This window comes from Microcaecilia unicolor, chromosome 7 (assembly GCF_901765095.1).
Source record: "Microcaecilia unicolor chromosome 7, aMicUni1.1, whole genome shotgun sequence".
NCBI classification, from domain to species: Eukaryota; Metazoa; Chordata; class Amphibia; order Gymnophiona; family Siphonopidae; genus Microcaecilia; species Microcaecilia unicolor.
In genome coordinates this window covers 14,901,328-14,922,278 of record NC_044037.1, presented here as the reverse complement: position 1 = coordinate 14,922,278, position 20,951 = coordinate 14,901,328, and the positions used below count along the sequence as shown (strand labels likewise).

At 44.7% G+C, this 20,951-nt stretch overlaps 1 protein-coding gene across 2 annotated transcripts in view; it reads left to right on the top strand.

The window, feature by feature from the left end:
- Positions 1–20,951, top strand: part of ABCB7 (ATP binding cassette subfamily B member 7) — a 183,507-nt gene that overhangs the window by 76,079 nt on the left and 86,477 nt on the right. For both annotated transcript variants that reach the window (XM_030208818.1, XM_030208819.1), the window contains exon 5: positions 12,319–12,451. In XM_030208818.1, coding sequence (XP_030064678.1) covers positions 12,319–12,451 — 133 coding nt within the window. The remainder of the gene's footprint in view (positions 1–12,318; positions 12,452–20,951) is intronic.

Below are 20,951 nucleotides of genomic sequence, written 5' to 3'. Positions count from 1 at the left end.
GGGGAATTTTTTTTTTTTTGCTAGTTTATTTAAAAAAAACAAAACAAAACTGTTTTAAGGCACGTTTTGCTAGTGAGAGCAGCTATTTTGGTTGCATCTGTCTGTTTCTTCGCTTTGCATTTTGGCTGCGTCTAAGGTACACATGCACAGCTGTGCATTCCTAGTCTAGCAGCTGTGTACACTACATGCAAAGCAGGACAGGAATTTAAAAAAAATGTAGAGAGGAGGAAGTAGTCTGTGCTGCCACAGCTGGTGTTTGCCATGTTTGCTGGCCCTGCAGCAGCTGGAACCCAGAAAGACACGGGCCGATAAGCCAAAGTGTATACCATTGCCACCGCTATCAGTTGGTGCATCTCATGTTGTTGGGGGCATATTCTGCATTATCAGCGGGCAGCACAAATGGTACCTGCTGGAAGTGCAGTGATGGGCTTTTTTTTTTTTTGCCAGCTAGCAGTGTGCAGAATAAAGGTAAGACTTGTTGCTTGTGTGTCATGGGCATTGGGATAGTTTACAGTGAGCCTAGACTGGATGGTTCTTGGGTCTTGCCAGTTGAGGCAAATGGCAGCTCTGCAGCAATGGGCAACACGAAGCAGGCATTTTAGGAGGGTTCAAACTTGGTCAGCATTGGGAGGAAAGAAGGGTCACTGTATTGCTGCCTGTGAGCTGATATGATCAGACTATATTTCAAGGAGGCAGCTGCTGGTTGAGCAGAGCCGCCAGAACTTGAGTTAGGGGGTGGGTTATAAGGGCACAATGTGAGCTGGAATATGTAATGGTTGATAACCCGGGGGGATGGGCAGACGCTGTGTAACTATTCTTCTAAGAATGCTGCAAGACAGACATCCTTGTCCCTGCTTTTTGCTGTTCGTATATTGGATTTTTCAGTTTGTAAAATGGTTGTTCGTGCTGGACGTCCTCAGCACATGGATGTCCATCTTATGTATTTTCGAAAAGAAATCTTGACATATTTCCAGTTGGAAGGTACATGTGAGATGTGAGATCCCCACACCACTCCATTAGCCAGGATTTTCCCCTCTTTCGCGGACCCTCTCATCAAGATCACACATGCAAAACATCAAACAGGTTGCTGAATGCTCTTTGCCTCCTTAGGACTACTTGATATTTCACTGTCCCCTTAATCCCTGTCTGATCAATGCTTGAACAATCGCTACAAGGTTACACAATGTTATAAGTTTTATAACACTGAGTAACCTTTCACGAATGAAAGACCTGGGGTAGGGCTGCAGAAAACAAAGACTAAAGGGGATGGATGTATGGTAGACCAAGACCCGTTTATGGAGGACTGTGTTTGTGAGGAGCTTGCCAAAGTAAAAGTAGACAGAGCGATGGGGCCTAATGGGATACACCCAAGGGTGCTTAAGGAACTCTGAGAAGTTCTGTCGGCTCCGATGGACCTCTTCAATGCTTCCTTAGAAACTGACGTGGTCCCGGTGGATTGGAGAAGGACGGATGTGGTTCCTTTGCATAAGAGTGGAAGTAAGGAGGAGGTTGGGATTTACAGACCTGTCAGTCTGACCTCGGTGGCGAGTAAGCTAATGGAAACACTTCTAAAGAGGAGGATTGTGAGATTTCTTGAACTACATGGAATGCGGGACCCAAGGCAGCATGGCTTCACTAGTGGCAGGTCGTGTAAGACGAATCTGACTGTCTTCTTTGACTGGGTGACCAAACAGTTGGATGTGGGAGGGGCGCTTGATGTGGTATACTTGGATTTCAGCAAAGCACAGTTTCGCATAGGTGACTGATAAATAAATTGAGTGCCCTCGGTGTGGGACCTAGAGTAACTGATTGGGTTAAAAATTGGTTGAATGGTAGGAGACAGAGGGTGGTGGTAAATGGAGCTTCCTCTGAAGAAAAGGATGTCGTCAGTGGAGTACCTCAGGGATCAGTCCTAGGGCTTGCTCTTTTTAACATCTTTGTGAGCGATATTGTGGAAGGGCTGTCTGGTAAGGTTTGTCTCTTTGTGGATGATACTAAACTCTGCCACAGGGTGGATACCCTGGAGGATGTGAATGACATGAGGAAGGACCTAGCAGAGCTAGAGGAATGGACCGATATTTGGCAACTAAGGTTTAATCCCAAAAAATGCAGGGTCATGCACTTGGGTTGCAAAAATCCGAGGGAACTGTACAGTATAGGGGGTGAAGTGCTTCAGTGTATGAAGGAAGAGCAGGACTTGGGGATGATTGTGTCTGATGACCTTAAAGCTTCCAAACAGGTAGAAAAAGCGACGGTCAAAGCCAGAAGAATGCTTGGGTGCATAAAGAGAGGCATGATTAGCAGGAAAAAGGAGGTGATAGTGCCATTGTATAATAGTGAGGCCCCATTTAGAGTACTGCGTGCAGTTCTGGAGACCGCACCTAAGGAAAGATATAAACAGGATGGAGTCGGTCCAGAGGGCGGCTATGAAATTAGTAAGTGGTCTTGAATGCAAAAATTATAGGGACAGGCTTATGAACCTCAACATGTATACGCTAGGAGAGAGGAGACATGATAGAAACGTTTAAATATCTCAAGGGCATTTATGTACAGGAAGAGAGCCTTTTTCAAATGAAGGAGAGCTCAGGAATGAGGGGGCATATGACAAAGTTAAGAGGGAATAGGTTTAGGAGTAACCTAAGGAAGTATTATTTCACAGAAAGGGTGGTGGAGGCGTGGAATGGCCTCCCGGTGGAGGTGGTGGAGTCGAGGACTGTTTCAGAATTTAAAAAGGCATTTGATAAGCATGTGGGATCGTTTAGGAACAGGAAGAATTAGGGGTTGCAGACTGGATGGGTCATATGGCCTTTATCTGCCATCATGTTTCTATGTTTCTCTATTCTCATGTTTAATACTATATCACTGGGTTCTATGTAATCACTATTTACTCTTGTTCTATGTGAGCCACATTGAACCAAACATTCTTTGGAATGCTGTGGGATATATAATCAAGTAAATGAAATGAAAAAAATAAGCTGGACATCTCTATTCTAACATGGACGTCATTTCGAAAATACCCTTCTATATTGTCAGAAGTTAATTTACTGGTTGACAAAGATGCCCTAATTTAAACCACCTATCCTCCTAGTTGGATTGAAAGCCAATAAAGCAAAGATCAAGCCTGGGATGGTTGGGGTGGGAGCTAAACTCTAAACAGAGGCTTCCTCTTCCTTTAACTGCTAGTTGTGCTCTAAACTAATGTTAGTTTGAACTGTAAAACAGCAACTTTAAATTCTAAATTGTCTGTCTTAGATAAGAAGAGTAACTTAAAAAAAAACACTGAAATTACCTATTTAACCCTAAGTCTACCTTTTCCCAAGTTTGAACGCAGTTTCCCAGTAGATGAATACTCATCGGTGACGTTTTCCTCCTCTCCGCAGGTTCTGTCTTAGCACCTCTTCAGGATCATTGCTCTGTCCCAGTTTGGTGGTACTTATGCACACAACCACTTGAGGTTCTCCCATAAAAACAGCTTCACCAGAGAACTGTGAAAATCCAACAGAGAAACTAAGGATAATTACTGGCCTTGGCAGACTGAGTGTCTGGCAAATCTGTGGAGAAACGTTAAGGCTTTTTGCACTTTCACAAGACATGTTTTAGTACTCGTATCTGCAGAGATGCTGTCTCCTTTTGTGTTCAGACTTGCACCAGACTGTTGAAACGTAGCTAGGCAGAAGGCCTGAGTATGTGTCCTGTGTTCCTCATCTAGGACAGGATACTGTGCAGGCACCATTCGCTGGCCCCGGCTAAGGGAACATCAGTCAGTATTCAGTGGTGACACCCAATGAACACATAGGTGCCAGCTGTGTGGGTGTCTGGACACCTCCAATATTTTAATCATATACTTAATTAAATTTGGAGTAGGGCTGCACGTTAATAGCAATTAACGCGTTGTGTGATTAAAAAAACTTAATCACAATTACTAACCCTCCCACCTGTACACACGGTTGGTCCGGCATCTCTCCCTCCCCTCCCAGACCACCGGCAAAGTCTCCCCTCTTCTCTCAGTTAACCTTTTTATTTGCAGTAAGTGTTCGCCCTTTAGCAGAAGTGTATTGAAACGCTGCTTCGGCCTGCACTGGGCCTTTCCTTCTGACCTGTCATGCCCCCTTCTGACACACGAGAGAGAAAATGGGTGAAGGCACGGGGGGGGGGGGGGGCGGCAAACGAGAGAGAATGGGAGAAGGCATGGGGGCACGAGAGAGAATGGGTGAAGGCATGGGGGGGGGGGCACGAGAGAGAGAATGGGTGAAGGCCCAGGGGGGCACACGAGAGAGAGAATGGGCTCAGGCTCCCTCCAAAGCTGCAGTATCTGTTCAGTGGCTGGCGGGGTAGCTGAAGCCCCGCCAGCCAAAGAAATCTGCTGCCTTAGTCAGCCCCCTTCCTCTTCAAAGTTCCTCAGGAGCAAGGAATTCAGCAGGGTGCCTCCAGCCACCACGCTTGCACTCCCCAAGCATGCTCAGTTTGTATATGAACTGAGCATGCTTAGGGAGTGCTAGCATCAACAGCTGGAGGCACCCCGGTGACTTCCTCGCTCCCAAGGCTGCACAAGGAGGACAGTTTGGGAGTGGATTTCTTTGATTGGCTTCGGCGTCCCCACCCACAAAGGTATGATATCTAATATGGGGTGGGGTGGGGAGGGAGAAGAAATGCGTGTCCCCTGCAATGAACAGCTAGCTACGCCCCACCTTTAATCGTGCAATTAAACAAAATGCTTGGAGCAGAAATCTCCATGCTGCAGGGCCGAAAAGGAAGGTAGGAAGAAGTGTTTCTGTATCCCAGTTACTGCCAAGGTTGCCAGGTGGAAAATCTTTTTCCCACCCAAACCAGCCTAAATCCAGCCCAAACCCCGCCCCCGCTGTTATCGGCCCCGCCTCCCCGTCACCGGCCCCGCCTCCCTTGTCATCAGCCCCGCCTCCCCCATAATCGGCCCCGCCCAGAACGTCACTAACCCCGCCCAAAACGTCACTAACCCCGCCCCCCACGGCCGAAAAAACCGCCTGAAAACCGCCCAAAAGAAAAAAAAGAAGCCCAAAAAACCGCAACCCGCCGCGGGCAAAAATTTCCCACGGCGGGTCGCGGAAAACCGCCCACCTGGCAACACTGGTTACTGCTCCCTCCTCTCTCTGTAGCCTTCTGGCTGGACAATCTGACCAATGGGTACAGGTGTCTGATATGTTTCAGCAAGGAGGTTAGATTGAGAACAGGAGATGGCATGACATCAAAAAGCTGAAGCCAGTTAGGCAAGTCTTCCTTTCCTTTGTGCAGCTGTCATCTTCGTTTACTCAAAACAAAGCAAGCAAACTTATGAGCTGCCCTGTCCACATTGTCGTTCTTTATTGTTGGTAGCATTTTTATTTGATCTCACAGCATCAAAAATGCTGGCTTGTGCAGCATACGGATATAGAAATATTGGTTTCATCGGTTAGAGAAGTAATTAGTTCTAAATTATAATTCCTTGTGTCATTTATAGGGGCTGGTTATAGGGACTCCTGTATTCATGCAGAGATGTTTTCATCTAGTAAAGGGCCACTAAAACAGCTATCATGTGATGAGAATCAGGTGCTTAACAAGACTTACTATTTATAAGTACAATTAAAAAAAAAACCCCCAACCTATTAGGTTGAAACCTGGGAGCATTTAACATCTTTTTTTGTTTCCTGTGCCTACATAAAAAAAAAGATGGCATGTGGGAACTTACTCCTTTTGTTTTGTGGAAAGCAGTGGTATATTATAAAAATGCACTTGCCTTTTTTATTACTACTGTTTTACAGTGTGTGGGGGGGGGGGTATTGAATAATGAGGGAAGGGCTTCCTTCATGCAGAAGTTCTGTCCAGAGTCAGTCTAAATGTGCCAACGTTGTCCAGTTCAGCACACTGTTAGCTGCCAAGTTCATACAAAGTTAATTATGTTCAATGGAAAATAAATCTGTTGGCTCAGGCAGCTTGCTATGTGAATATTCTATCACTGTTTCATTATTGATACCAAGTATTACAAATTAAGGGCATTTGCTTTAAACTTTGTTTTAATTTGTTTATCAAGTCCTTACATGCACATGGTATTGCTTTTTAAACCCAAAGGTGAATCCTAAGGATGGTTGAACAACTGTTTTGTTTCTGACTTTACTTGTTTTGGAGTGCTTTGGGTCCTTCTGATCTGTACATCTGCTGTCTAGAATTTTGGAAGATGGAAATGAGAAAATAAAAATGAAGTTTTGGAGGTACTCTGTAGAAGTTGTTTACTTTTGCAATATGTATATGGATGTCTGTTCTGGGGTGTACATATGATAATGTTTGAATAACTGTCTATACTTACGGCTATGATTTCTTGACATGCGCCATCATTAAAGGACTGACTTTTAAATGCCCAGTTGGCTATATATACTAATCTCAACATTGTTAAATGTTTCAGACATACCCATCTACTTGCTTCCATGATATAACTGAATTATATTATTCTGTCTTCACTATATTTTCAATTGTAATCTATATTGAATCCAATTTTGCTTGGGATAATGTGGGATATAAATGTTAAAAAAAAAGCAAAAACCTTTATCCACCACCTTTTAATGCACTGTTTATCTAGCTAGATAGTGACGGCACAAGAAAAGGAAGTTTGGTCCAGTGAAAACTAACTCAAAATAGCTTAGCTGGTCTCTAGTATTACCATATTGAAAATACAACCATACCATGTCTCTGTGGTTATGTTCCACTAATAAGTTAAGTTAAATAATCAACTGGCTTTCTTGAAAGGATTATATAACCTTTGGATGCATGACTAGAAACAAAAACATGTACTTTTTTTTTTGTTAGATTTGTACCCCGCGCTTTCCCATTCATGGGCTCAATGTGGCTTACATATTATATACAGGCACTTATTTGTACCTGGGGCAATGGAGGGTTAAGTGACTTGCCCAGAGTCACAAGGAGCTGCCTGTGCCTGAAGTGGGAATCGAACTCAGTTCCCCCATTCCCCAGCACCAGAGTCCACCACCCTAATAACCACTAGGCTACTCCTCCACTTATTTATTCAACATTGTAACCCTCATGTACAGCCACGAAACAACCTTTTATGGTGGGTAGAGTTCATGATGAACTCGTTTTATTATCGACCAGATAAGAGAGAAGAATTTTCAGTTTTGGCACAGTATGTCATCACAAAAACAAAATATAAACCAGTAGACTGCATTGGGGGCTTATAGCTCATTTAGTTATGTTTAAACAAGAGATCTGCATGAAACACAATTTTTATTTTTATTTTGACTTATAAAACCACTTGCCCCTGAAACATTCTCAAGACAGAATAATCCATGTGTGTATCTAAAATATAAACTTCTACAAAACAGATTACATTAAGATATGATTCTATGTGCCCCAATGAAAGGAGAGTTTAATTTTACTTTCATTTAATTGCAATATGTTCCATCTTTATAATACCAAACTTCGCAAGGCAAAGTATAGCAACAGTTAAGATGAACCCATTAGGAAACAGGATACCCTCACAGAAATTTTGCCATCCGTATTGTATAGAACAATGTAGAAAAATGAGCACAAAATACAGAGTTTATAACTGCTTTTGTTATTAAATGTTTATTTCATATGTGTATCTTCATATGGGAAGCTTTCAAATAAATTAAAAAGCTGTGAAATAAATAAAATCTTTTGTCCTCCACCTTATAAGGCATTGCCTATCCAACTGTAACAGCTTTAGACTTTTTACAGATGGACCATACATAGGCAGTCCCTTATTTCTAATAATAATTTGCTATTGTTTTGGGTGAGTGAAAATGGTGGCAATCTCCTCCTACTGCCAGCAAACTCTGCCTACTAGCTTTAGCCTATATAATTGGCTAGATAGGCTCATACCGTCTCCTGTTCTCAATCTAACCTCCTTGGGTTTCAGGGGGAGGAGGGAGCTGCTGTAACCAAGGATAGAGGTATTTCCTGTCTACAGCTGCCAATGGGGAGGGGAAGAGCAACAGCCACCAAAAGAAGACTGAGTCACATAACTTTATTGGCATGACAATTTTACATGTAACACACACAGTAATACGTTTAGCAATCACGGTAAAAAAATAAAAATAAAAAATAAAAGGACAAGAGAAGCACTTGGGAGAGGAATAGAGAAGCTAGATAGGGATGAAGAAGTTTGAAATGGATTACTGGCTAGGAGACAGAATGTAGCAGTGAAGAGCTAGAGATGGGAGAAAGTAGCTATAAGGGGAGGGGAAGCTGGGTGATGGGGACAGAGGCTGACAGTGAAACACTGGAGGGATGAATAGAGGGGACTATGGAAGGATTAATTAACCTGAAAGTGGTTACTGGCTAGTCGAGAGAATTCTTCTGTAAAGGGCTAGAAGAGGCAGAAAGGAACTGTAAGAGGAAGAGAGGCTGGATGATACTACTACTACTACTACTACTACTATTAAACATTTCTATAGCGCTACTAGACTTACGCAGCGCTGTACAAATCAACATGAAAAAGACAGTCCCTGCTCAACAGAGCTTACAATCTAAATTGGACAGATGAACAGACAGCTAGGGGTGGGGAAATTGCATGGGTAGGGGTGATAAGTGAGGGTGTTGAGTAAGAGAGTCATGGTTAGGAGTCGAAAGCAGTAGCAAAGAAGTGGGCTTTAAGCCTAGACTTGAAGACAGCCATGATGGGGACAAACTGAGTTTAGAGTAGGAAGGGGTAAGTGAATTGAAAGGGGTTACTGCCTGGGAGAGTGAATTCTGCTGTGAAAGGCTAGAAGAAGCAGAAAGGAGGTGTAAAGGAGAGAGAGACTAGGTGATGGTGACTTGCACAGGGATTGGAGCTGTGGGGAAAGGAATAGAGAAATCTAGGAATGGGTAAAGGGAACTGAACTGAAAGGGGGTTACTGGAAGAGAGAGAGAATTCTGCTGTGAAGGGCTGTAAGAGGCAGAACGTAGTTGTAAAGGGAAGAGGCTGGGAGTGGAGTTGAGGGAAGGAATAGAGGGGGCTATGAAGGGGTGAAGGGAATTGAAAGTGGTTATTGTTTGGGAGAGAGAATGTTGCTGTGAAGAGGTGGAAGTGTTTGAAATCTGTAAAGGGAAGAGAGACTGAGTGATGGTGAGAGCAACTGGGAGTGGAACTGTATGAGTAGAGAAGAAATAGGCTATGAGGGTAAGAGGAGCTCAGAGGGAGCATGGGCTGTATTAGGGGAAGAGAACTGGGAAGAGGAGACATGATTTGGGAGAGAGAAAGAAAAGCAGGCAGAGGGAAAGGTGCAGAGGAAAGAGGAGCTGAAAGAGATGGAGTGTATCTGTGTGGGATTGGGAAAAGAGGGACTGAGGTGAGAGGAAAGAGGTCTTGATGGAGGGAAGGGGCATGATAGTGACACCAGAAGGAAGTGAGAAGACTGGAAAATAATTTGTAAAAGACAAAGAACATGAAGGCAGAGAGGACGCATAAGAGAAGACCAAGAGTAAGCAGAGACAGAGGATAATAAGACAAACTATAGACACAAAAGTAAAGATTTTTGTGCAAGCTGGGATGGGTCAAGGGTGGAGAATAGCTGGTACTTTGCCATTCTCCTCCAGCTCTTCAGTTAACAGGATAAATAAGTTATTTTTCTGTAGGGACATGGGGGAGCAGAAGGAGTTTAGGCAGGATGTGATGTCATGATTTGAAAAAGTTTTGTAATGACCTATAGTCAAATCTCAAACTGAAACAACAACAACAAAATCATTCTGTCTGAGTGTGGGTGGAAGGGAGTAGGGAGGAGAAAAGTGAGGTGGAGTAAATTGCAGGGGATGACGTGAGGGTTGGGAGGAAGAGAGACTGATGGGATATTGAGTGCTTCCTAGCTGTTCTCTTTTAGCCACGAGCCCTCCCAGTGTATGCATTACCTGTATGCTGTAATATTTAAATATAGCCTGGTCAGTTTTGCCATATTTTGTTTTCCTTCTTATAGACATGGTAATGTGTGCTGAGTTGAACACCCTCAATCACTTAGAAAAGTTGGGTCCTATGAGCGAATGGATTTAGGTTCCATGGTGGCATTATTTTAAAAGGAGCCCTGTACATGGCTCATAGCTGAAGGCTATCATTTCATTGAATGAACTAAAGTGAGTTGGGAGGGGGTTATTTAAAATAGGGGGTAAAATCCCTGGGTAATTGAACTGGAGGGAATTGCTGGGCCTTGCTGCCCTCTGTCTCCTACTCTTCCTCACACACAAATGAAATGATTCCTCCCCGAGCTCAAGGAGACCTCTTTTGCAGCCTATAAGCCTATAGAAAGATTTTACAGCTAGGTTCTTTGTATGGTATTACCCTTAAGTACACAGGTGCAGGTTTCTGTATTCCAGACACTTTTGAATATTTCCAGCATGTTTTGTGAATGTCCTCTGTACCCAGGATCTTATGTTTTGACTTGTTAACAAAGCCATCCTATGGTGAGTGGCAGACCACATTCAATATATTATAACTAGGGCTTCTGATTTTCATTTATAATTGGAAAGTCTGCAATAAAAGCTCCTTCACAGGCAAATTGGGATTTGTTATAACCAAAGAACCTTGAAAATCTTCCCCCTTCCTCCTCCTCCTGTAGGGATCTGATGATGTCATCTGGCAGCTGCTGTTGGGGCCTGATGACATCATCAGAGCAGGCTGCTGATGTAGAGGAGAGTCCTTTCGCAGTGGAAGGAGCTTGAGTCTTGGATCCATCACTCTCTGCTTCTTCTCCTGTCTCTGCAGTAGGGTTTATAATGAAATAAGCATTTTCTCTATTCTTGAAGAAAGCAAGTGCCTATTCTTGTATCATAAACTCTTTTGTAGAGCCAGTCAATCACAGAGCTATGGGAGCAATACACAGTGCCTGGTAGGTGGAGGGGGCTTGAGCTGGAACAAGGGGAGGTGCTAGGCAGAGATGACACTAGAAAAATGTGTTTTGGGTCACTGTATGGAATCCATCTTAAAAAGTCAAACACTTTTTATTTTGCAATGTAAATAAACTGATAAAACCCTATTTTTTTTTTACCCTGGGAAAGTACCTAACGGCTTCAAAAATAAACCCCTAAATTTCAAACACACACCTAAGATCATAAGAAGCCCTACTCTGTAACTGACTTTTCTAAAAACAGCATAAAGATTCTGGCTGTTCATGGTTTCTTTCATCTTTTACCTTACGCCTTTCATAACATAACAAAGTGCTTTCATGAAGGTGCATCTTGATAACCAAGTCAATGTTATAGAAACCAATAGGAAATATGAATTAATAACACAATTATCAGAGATCCTAATATTTATTTTATGTTTCAACAGTTTTTATTGATGACAATAAACATTATAAACATGGTTCATAAATTCAAACAGCTCATTATCCTAAGAACAGGTCACTGTTGCATACATACATCATAACTGCTTCATCAATATTTTCCATCATCATTTTCTCCCCCCCCTCCCCCCCCCCTTTTTCCCTCCCCTCCCCCCCCCCCCCCCGGGGGTTGACATCTTTACAGTGATCGTTTTTAACTTCATAGCACCTAATCTTTTTCAATATCTATTACAGGACTATACCCATTTACATCCTGAAATGCTACTCTCCCAAACACCCCACTGGCTAAGGCGTTCCAAGTCTATTTAGTACCGCACTTCGTGCTTTATGGGATATGTTTTGCAAGTACTTACTCCATATTTTAATAAACTCCTTTCTTTTCTTTGAGTTATCAAAGGCCGTCCTAGCCTCCCAAAGCATTAATTCATGCATCCTATTTCTCCAGTACCAAAAGGAAGGTGGATCTTCCTGCATCCAGTGTTTAAGTATGCATTTTTTCCCCACTGCATATGCCTTGCATAAAAATAGCCCTATATAGCTGTCTGTTGTCCCATATGCATCCCTTTTGTTCAACAACACTCCTCTCCAGGAGGGGAGTAATCTTTGCCCTATGATCTGCTCGATATACTTCTGTATAGCTCTCCAGAATATTTTTATTCGAGCACATTTCCAGAATGCATGCAAAAAGGTATTATTTTCTCTATTACATTTGGAGCATTGAGCTGCGCCTATCCAACCCGCTCTTGCTGCTTGGTGTTGCGTTATGTATCCCCTGTGTATTACCCTATATTGACTCTCCTGTAACTCTGCCCCACCTACCTGATGTGGTATATCGTTTATCAGTTTTGCAAAATTTATTCCTTTCAATTCGTATCCCAAATCCTTACTCCATGCCTCTTTAAGTATCTCATAGGTACGGGGGGGCCTAATATTTATTTTAAAATATTGTGTTGTAAGTATTTTAATACACCACGGGCTAATTTTTTTTTGTTTTTTAAATTTTGTTTCATACTTGCAGGCAATGAATATGGTGGTTCCCTTCATGTTTAAATATGCAGTTGACAATCTCAACCAGATGTCGGGGAACATGCTGAACCTGAGTGATGCATCAAATACAGTCGTAACTATGGCAACAGCTGTTCTGATTGGCTGTAAGTGCAATTCTTTAATCTGTCAACAGGTGTTGACTTTCTCTGTAAAGGTTTTGGACTGTTGTACTTCAGCTGACCTTTATTCTGCTAAGGCTTTTTTTTTTTTTAAAGCCTTTTAAATATATGTACATTTATTCTTCTCAGACACGTAGTAGTGTGTATATGTATCTGTGTTGGTTTTTGTTGAGATGTACTCTTCTGAGCAAACTGGTCGTCAGTGGGTGCCTGAAATCATTGTCATATCTTTTGGGGGTTTTGTATGCAAGAAAATTCTTGACAATCTAAAGAAGTGAAACTGCATAAGGAAAAAAAAGACAGGCAAGCTAAAAAGAATTGTCTGTGCTTTGCAGCTAGTGCACCATGGCTGTGCATTTATTGTTAGGGTTAAAAAGATAATACCATGTTAGATAATATTATGTTACTATCACTGTGCGTGTTTTCTGTTGGCTACCAATTGAGCTACATTTAAAATTTAGGCTTTTGTGCTTTATGTATAAGGCTCTGTTTAGGGGATGCACTGCAATATCTTTGGAGACGCATCCAATTTCAGAACACCACACAGGGCTATTTCATTTGCCTTCCCTGTCAGATTCATTTATCAGGAACAAGAAAATCAGTGTTTAGATATTTGGGGGCCTTACCTTTGGATTAGGTTTCCACAAGATTTTCAAGAGGAGTCCTAGCTACATTAGATTTCCTAAGAAAGGAAAGCATAGGTTATTTTTTGTGCAGTATTATGATTTTACTGCTTGATTTTGTTTTGGAGTTAATTATCATTTCACCTCTCTTTTAATTGTATATGATTTAAAATTTGTAATTGAATTGTGCACCACTTGCATACCTTTGGTGAGAGGCAGTTAATCAAGTGAAATCAAAATGCCCCATGAAATCCTCAGAAATAACTGAAGGATCCAAGCCAAAATAATATGGGAAGAAAAATAACAAACAATAGTACAAAACACAGCTACTCATCTTTACATGTCTACACGGTGAGTGTGATGGATTTTATTGTTACATGTAGTCACACAGATGGCAATAGCTTGGTTGAAAGAGAAACTACAGGCGACTGTGAAGCAGGCTTATCTCTGAAGAGCAGCAAAAACTGTCTAGAGCAAAAACTCTTTTCCTTAGCATCCCTCCGGACCGACCCAGGATTGGACTGATGGGTTGTGCACGCCTACCAGCAGGTGGAGACTGAGGAAAAACTCTGACTCTAGAGAGCCAATAAGAGCCCTGGTCATATGACCCTAGCCTCAGTATTTTCTCAGTCTCCCAGCAGGTAGGATGTGAGCCTATTAGTCTCTCTTTGTAGAATATATATCTATATATAGTTGTTTTCTCTTTATTTTCTTTTCTATGCCTGGGGAATACTGTTAGAGGCTTTCTGTTCCAACTCTCCTTCGTTCTCAGCTCTTTTCTAATGCACCCCCTCCCCCTCCACCTCAATAAAGAATTTGTGCTTTCATATCTAAGAATACCTGCCTGCCTTGTCTGTGTTTGGCAGAAAAATTAGTTTTAGGACACAATTGTGGTCCATTTTCAGGAAAACAAATTCCAATAAAGCAGATACCTATTCTATTCTATTTATATTCCAACTATTTCCGTATTAACATCTGGAAGAGCAAGGACATCAGCCTGGCAACCAAACGTAGATTGGTCAGTGCCATCATCTTCCCAATAGCAACATATGGATGCGAATCTTGGATGCTGAGAAAGGCAGACAGGTGAAAAATTGATGCATTTGAATTATGATGCTGGAGACGACTGTTAACGCATACCATGGATAGCCAAAATAACAATCCAAGCAGTTCTGGAACATATCAAATCAAAAATCTCACTGGAGGCAAGGTAGGAAAACAAAAGTGCTCCTATTTTGGTCACATCATGCGAAAAAGTCCCTTGAAAAAGGCATCATGCTTGGAATGGTTAGTGGCAAAAGAAAAAGAGGCCGCCCAAGAATTCGCTGGATAGATACTATCAAGGAAGATACTGGAATGAATATAGCAGAACTGAAAGAAGCTGTGAGAGATCGGAAGGCGTGGCGAACACTGATCCGTTGAGTGACCGAGAGCCGTATTCGACTGATGGGATAAGGAAGGAAGGATTTCCATATTTGATTCAAAGCCGATTACAACAAGAGATCTTCATTCAAATGAAGAGAAAATACAAAGATTCAGCCTCCAATTAATTATTCAACCAGATAGTTTTTTAAAAGCTTTCCAGATAAGAAAGAGTATGTCTAATCTGGATGGGAATATCATTCCAAATTTTGACACCTTAGTAGGAAGAAATATTCAAACTGAGACTTTAATCAAATGTTTTTAATCGAAGGATAACCCAATTTAAATGTGGACTGGAAACAAAAATTAGAACAATTGCTTGGAAAAGTTAAAAGCTGTGTCACCACCCTACAACCCTGGCCATGTAGAATTTTATAAATCAGCGTTGCTATTTTAAATTTAATGCATTGCTGTAAAGGCAGCCAAGGCGGCTGACACAAAAGGGGCGTGACTCATTTCCTTATCTTAAAAATTAGACTCGCAGATCTGTATTCTGAAGCAGCTGCAGTCTATTCCTCTGTTTAAACAAAATCTCACTCTAAAGATCGCCAAGACCTGTCGTTTCTTTCTTTACAACATCCGTAAAATCTGCCCCTTTCTTTCTGAGCACTCTACCAAAACCTTCGTCCACACCCTTGTCACCTCTCGTTTAGACTACTGCAATCTGCTTCTTGCTGGCCTCTCCCACTTAGTCACCTCTCCCCTCTCCAATCGGTTCAAAACTCTGCTGCCCGTCTCGTCTTCCGCCAGGGTCGCTTTACTCATACTACCCCCTCTCCTCAAGTCGCTTCACTGGCTCCCTGTCCGTTTTCGCATCCTGTTCAAACTTCTTCTACTAACTTATAAATGTACTCACTCTGCTGCTCCCCAGTATCTCTCCACACTCGTTCTTCCTGTGCACTCCGCTCCATGGATAAATCCTTCTTATCTGTTCCCTTCTCCACTACTGCCAACTCTAGACTTTGCGCCTTCTGTCTCGCCTGGAATAAACTTCCTGAGCCCCTACGTCTTGCCCCATCCTTGGCCACCTTTAAATCTAGACTGAAAGCCCACCTCTAACATTGCTTTTGACTTGTAACCACTCGCCTCCACCTACCCTCCTCTCTTCCTTCCCTTTCACATTAATTGATTTGATTTGCTTACTTTATTTATTTTTTGTCTATTAGATTGTAAGCTCTTTGAGCAGGGACGGTCTTTCTTCTATGTTTGTGCAGCGCTGCGTACGCCTTGTAGCGCTATAGAAATGCTAAATAGTAGTAGTAGTAGTGCCATGAGTGGGAAAGCGCGGGGTACAAAAAAAAAATTAGAAATTAGTAGCATTACAGTAATCTAACTGTGATAATAGAACTGCCTGAACTATTTCTAAAGCTTTCAGAATTGAGTGAAGAGCATATAGCTCGAGGTTGATGTAGCTGAAAGAGAAACTTTTAACTAGCTCATTACCTGTACTGGAAAAAAAGATCTAAATTGTATTGTTTGTCACCATGTCTTCGTAGAAAGAAAGGATATAATGTACCTTAGCAATTGGAGGCATCACCTCAGAAGTTACTTTCAAGATATCAGTCAAGTATTATCTAAACACATCAGAGGCTGACACAGATTGGTCTATGGGAAAGTTGGCTAAATGCAGATTCTGCCATCTGACCGCAGAGACCCAGGCAAAGGTATCAGCCTGCCTATCCGACATTGCTGCCTGGATGTCCAACCGCCACCTGAAGCTGAACATGTCCAAAACCGAGCTCCTCGTCTTTCCACCTAAACTCACCTCTCCTCTTCCTCCACTCTCTATCTCAGTTGATAACACCCTCATCCTCCCCGTCTCATCTGCCCGCAACCTCGGAGTCATCTTTGACTCCTCCCTCTCCTTCTCTGCGCATATCCAGCAGATTGCCAAGACCTGCCGCTTCTTCCTCTTTAACATCAGCAAAATTCGCCCTTTCCTCTCTGAACACACCACCCGAACTCTCGTCCATGCTCTCATTACCTCTCGCCTTGACTTCTGCAACTTACTGCTCACTGGCCTCCCACTTAGCCATCTATCCCCCCTTCAATCTGTTCAGAACTCTGCGGCACGTTTCATATTCCGCCAAAACATATACTCATATCACCCCTCTCCTCAGGTCACTTCACTGGCTTCCAATCAGATACCGCATTCAATTCAAGCTTCTCCTTCTTACCTACAAATGCATTCAGTCTGCTGCCCCTCACTACCTCTCTACCCTCATCTCCCCTTATGTTCCCGCCCGTAACCTCCATTCACAGGACAAATCCCTCCTCTCTGAACCCTTCTCCACCACCGCCAACTCCAGGCTCCGCTCATTCTGCTTCGCCTCACCCTATGCTTGGAACAACCTTCCTGAGCCCTTACGCCAAGCCCCCCCCCCCCCCGGCTATCTTCAAGTCTTTGCTTAAAACCCACCTCTTCAATGCTGCATTCGGCACCTAACTCTTACCGTTCAGTAAATCCAGACTGCCCCAATTTGACCGCCCCTATGTCCGTTCACTTTTCTCTTAGATTGTAAGTTCCTTGAGCAGGGACCGTCTCTCTATGTTAAATTGTACAGCGCTGCGTAACCCTAGTAGCGCTTTAGAAATGTTTAGTAGTAGTAGTATTCTCTGGAGTCTGTCTTAATATGTCAAGCTATGTTATCTTTACAAAGAGAAGAATCAATTTCCTGGAGCTTCTTCTTTTCTTTCAAATATACAGTGCTTTGGTGATCTGGTATTTTTGTTCATGGAGGAAGGACTTGGCAGTAGTTTCTCTTAACTGAGCTGGTATTTGGCCATCTCTGGGAAAAGGTGACAAAAGTCACCAGAAAGAAAAATAAAATTAGGTTTTAATGAATTCTGTTAGAGCAAACAGTTTGTAATACAGCAGTCCAAATATCCACCCTTTTATGTGAAAAACCCCCAAAAAGTCATACAAGCTCAATTGCTTATGGACCCCCCCATTCTCAACATTTTAGATCCACTACTTGAGTCGACTTTTCCCAGAGACCGTCACATATACTCTCTTTGGACATATTATGGAATCTTTCATGTGCACGATTACCATCCATGTCTCCTTCAGTGTTGACAATAACTTACCTATAGGGCTTCTTAAACTACTAAATGCTAGTACTGCAGTTGGAGGTACTGCTCAGTACGTAAAAGATGCAGGTCTATATAAGAACATAAGAGTAGCCATACTGGGTCAGACCAATGGTCCATCTAGCCCAGTATTCTGTTTTCCAAACAGTGGCCTAGCCAGGTCACAAGTACCTGGCAGAAACCCAAATCTTGGCAACACTCCATGCTATAAATCCCAGGGCAAGCAGTTGCTTTCCATGTCTGTCTCAATAGTAGACTATGGACATTTCCTCCATGAACTTATCCCAAAAAATTTTTTTAACCCAGATACACTAATCGTTGTTCCAGAGCTTAACTATTCGTTGAGTGAAAAAATATTTCCTCCTATTTTAAAAGTATTTCCATGTAACTTCCTCGAGTGTCCCCTAGTCATTGTAGTTTTGGAACGAGTAAAAAATGGATTGAATTCTACTTGTTCTACACCACTCAGGATTTTGTAGACCTCAATCATATCTGCCCTCATCCGTCTCTTTTCCAAACTGAAGAGTCCTAACCTTTTTAGCCTTTCCTCATATGAGAGGAGTTCCATCCCCTTTATCATTTTGGTCGCTCTTCTTAGAACCTGTTCTAATTCCGCTATATATTTTTTTGAGATATGGCGACCAGAGCAGAATGCAATACTCAAGGTACGGACACACCATGGAGCGAAACAAAGCCATTATAGTATTTTCAGTCTTATTCACCATCCCTTTCCTAATAATTCCTAGAATCCTGTTTGCTTTTTTGGCCGCCACCACACACTGAGCAGAAGATTTCAGCATGTGAGTACTGACCCCCAAGGTGGACCCTAGCATCAGGTAACCATGATTCGGATTCTTTCCAATGCATCACCTTGCATTTGTCCACATTAAATTTCATCTGCCATTTGGATGCCCAGTCTTCCAATTTCCTAAGGTCTTCCTGCAATATTTCATATTCTCCGAGGACAAGCAGGCTGCTTGTTCTCACGACTGGGTGACGTCCGCGGCAGCCCCCACCAACCGGAAAAAAGCTTCGCGGGACGGTCGGCACGCAGGGCACGCCCACCGCGCATGCGCGGCCGTCTTCCCGCCCGTGCGCGACCGCTCCCGCCAGTTCCTTTTTTTCCGCGCCTGGAGAGAGTCGTGCCTGTGCCGCTCTCTCTTCTTCAGCCCCGGAAAACCGTCGCGTTTACGCGAACTTCTTCTTTTATTTCTTCTTTTGTTTAGTTGCCGCGCGCTCCTCGTTTCTTTTCAAAAAAAAAAAGGAGCACGCGCTCCCATTTTCCCTCGCTTCCAGCGGGGACGTTTCTTTTTCGAGGTGTGATTTCTGCCACCATCGACGACTTTAATTTCGCCGACGCGATTTTTCCGTCGATGTCCTCGAAGGTCCCGAGTGGATTTAAGAAGTGTGGTCGGTGCGGCCGGCCCATCTCGCAGACCGACACCCACGCTTGGTGCCTCCAGTGCCTCGGGCCGGAGCACAATTTCAAGTCGTGTCCCCTGTGTCTCGGTCTCCGGAAACGGACTCAGGTTGCGAGGCAAGTTCAACGGGACCGTATTTTTGGAACTTGCGCCGGCACCTCGACGTCGACCTCGACGGCATCGGTATCGACGCCCGGCCCTTCGGTACCGGTATCGATGCCCGAGACATCGGCACCGATGGCATCGACCCCAGGAGAACAGGTCCCGTCGGCCCGCCGGTCCGCCGGTGAGGGTAGAGGTGAGAGGCCGCGTGGGCAGTCGGCCCCGGTCACTCCCTCAGCCCATGGCCCACGGGACCGAACCCTGTCTGACCCGGTCCCTCGAGACCAAGGGGGATCGTCATCCTCCTCCTCCATGCCTCCCGGCACCGGTGACGGGCATCGGAAGAAGGATAAGAAGCGCCGTCACCGGTCGCCCTCGATGCATATCGGAGAGGAGTCGACGCCGAAGCGTCTCCATCGAGAGGAGAGATCCCCGTCGGTGATAGAGGTGCCGACGCAACAGGGTCCCGGCACCTCGGTGTCGTCTCCTGGCTCCCATCAGATTCTGGCACCGACACCCCTACCGGCCCCACCGCCTTTCCCGGCAGCGGGCCTGGACGAGTGCCTCAGAGCCATCCTTCCGGGGATCCTGGAAGGGCTGATGCGCCAGGCTGTGCCGGCGCCGGGGGTGCTTGCGCCCTCGGCGCCGATGACTGTGGCGCCGGCGAGCTCTAGCCCGGCGCCGGGGCAGTCGACACCGCCGCCGCTTGCGGTGCCGGTCTCGACCGCCACGCAGGTGGAGTCCCCGTCGACGTCGATGGAGGGAGCTCCGTCCCCGCCGACGCGGGAGCCCATCGCTCGACGACACCGAGACCTTGGTGCCTCGACGTCGAGCCGGGCCCGGTTCAGGACTCAACTACATGAGCTTATGTCCGATACCGAGGATGAGGACTCGTGGGGGGAAGAGGAGGACCCTAGATATTTCTCCTCAGAGGAGTCTACGGGCCTTCCCTCGGACCCCACGCCTTCACCGGAGAGGAAGCTCTCGCCTCCTGAGAGTCTCTCCTTTGCCTCCTTTGTGCGGGATATGTCTATCAGCATTCCCTTTCCCGTGGTCTCTGTGGAAGAGCCGAGGGCCGAGATGCTCGAGGTCCTCGACTATCCATCACCACCTAGAGAGTCCTCCACGGTACCGCTGCACAATGTCCTCAAGGAGACACTGCTTCGGAACTGGGTGCGACCATTAACTAACCCCACCATTCCCAAGAAAGCAGAGTCCCAGTACAGGATCCACTCTGACCCAGAGTTAATGCGGCCCCAATTGCCCCATGACTCGGCGGTCGTGGATTCTGCTCTCAAGAGGGCACGGAGTTCGAGGGATACCGCCTCGGCGCCCCCGGGGCGGGAGTCTCGCACTCTGGACTCGTTTGGGAGGAAGGCCTACCAATCCTCCATGCTCGTGACCCGCATCCAATCATACCTGCTCTATATGAGCATTCACATGCGGACCTATGTGCAACAACTGGCGGACCTGGTCGAGAAGCTCCCGCCGGAGCAGTCCAGGCCTTATCAGGAGGTGGTCAGGCAGCTGAAGGCGTGCAGAAAGTTCCTGTCCAGGGGTATCTATGACACCTGTGACGTGGCCTCTCGTGCTGCGGCCCAAGGTATAGTGATGCGCAGGCTCTCATGGCTGCGTGCCTCTGACCTGGACAACCGCACCCAGCAGAGACTGGCCGACGTCCCTTGCCGGGGGGATAACATTTTTGGCGAGAAGGTCGAGCAGATGGTGGACCAACTGCATCAGCGGGAAACCGCTCTCGACAAGCTCTCCCACCGGGCGCCTTCAGCATCCACCTCCACAGGTGGACGTTTTTCCCGGGCCCGGCAG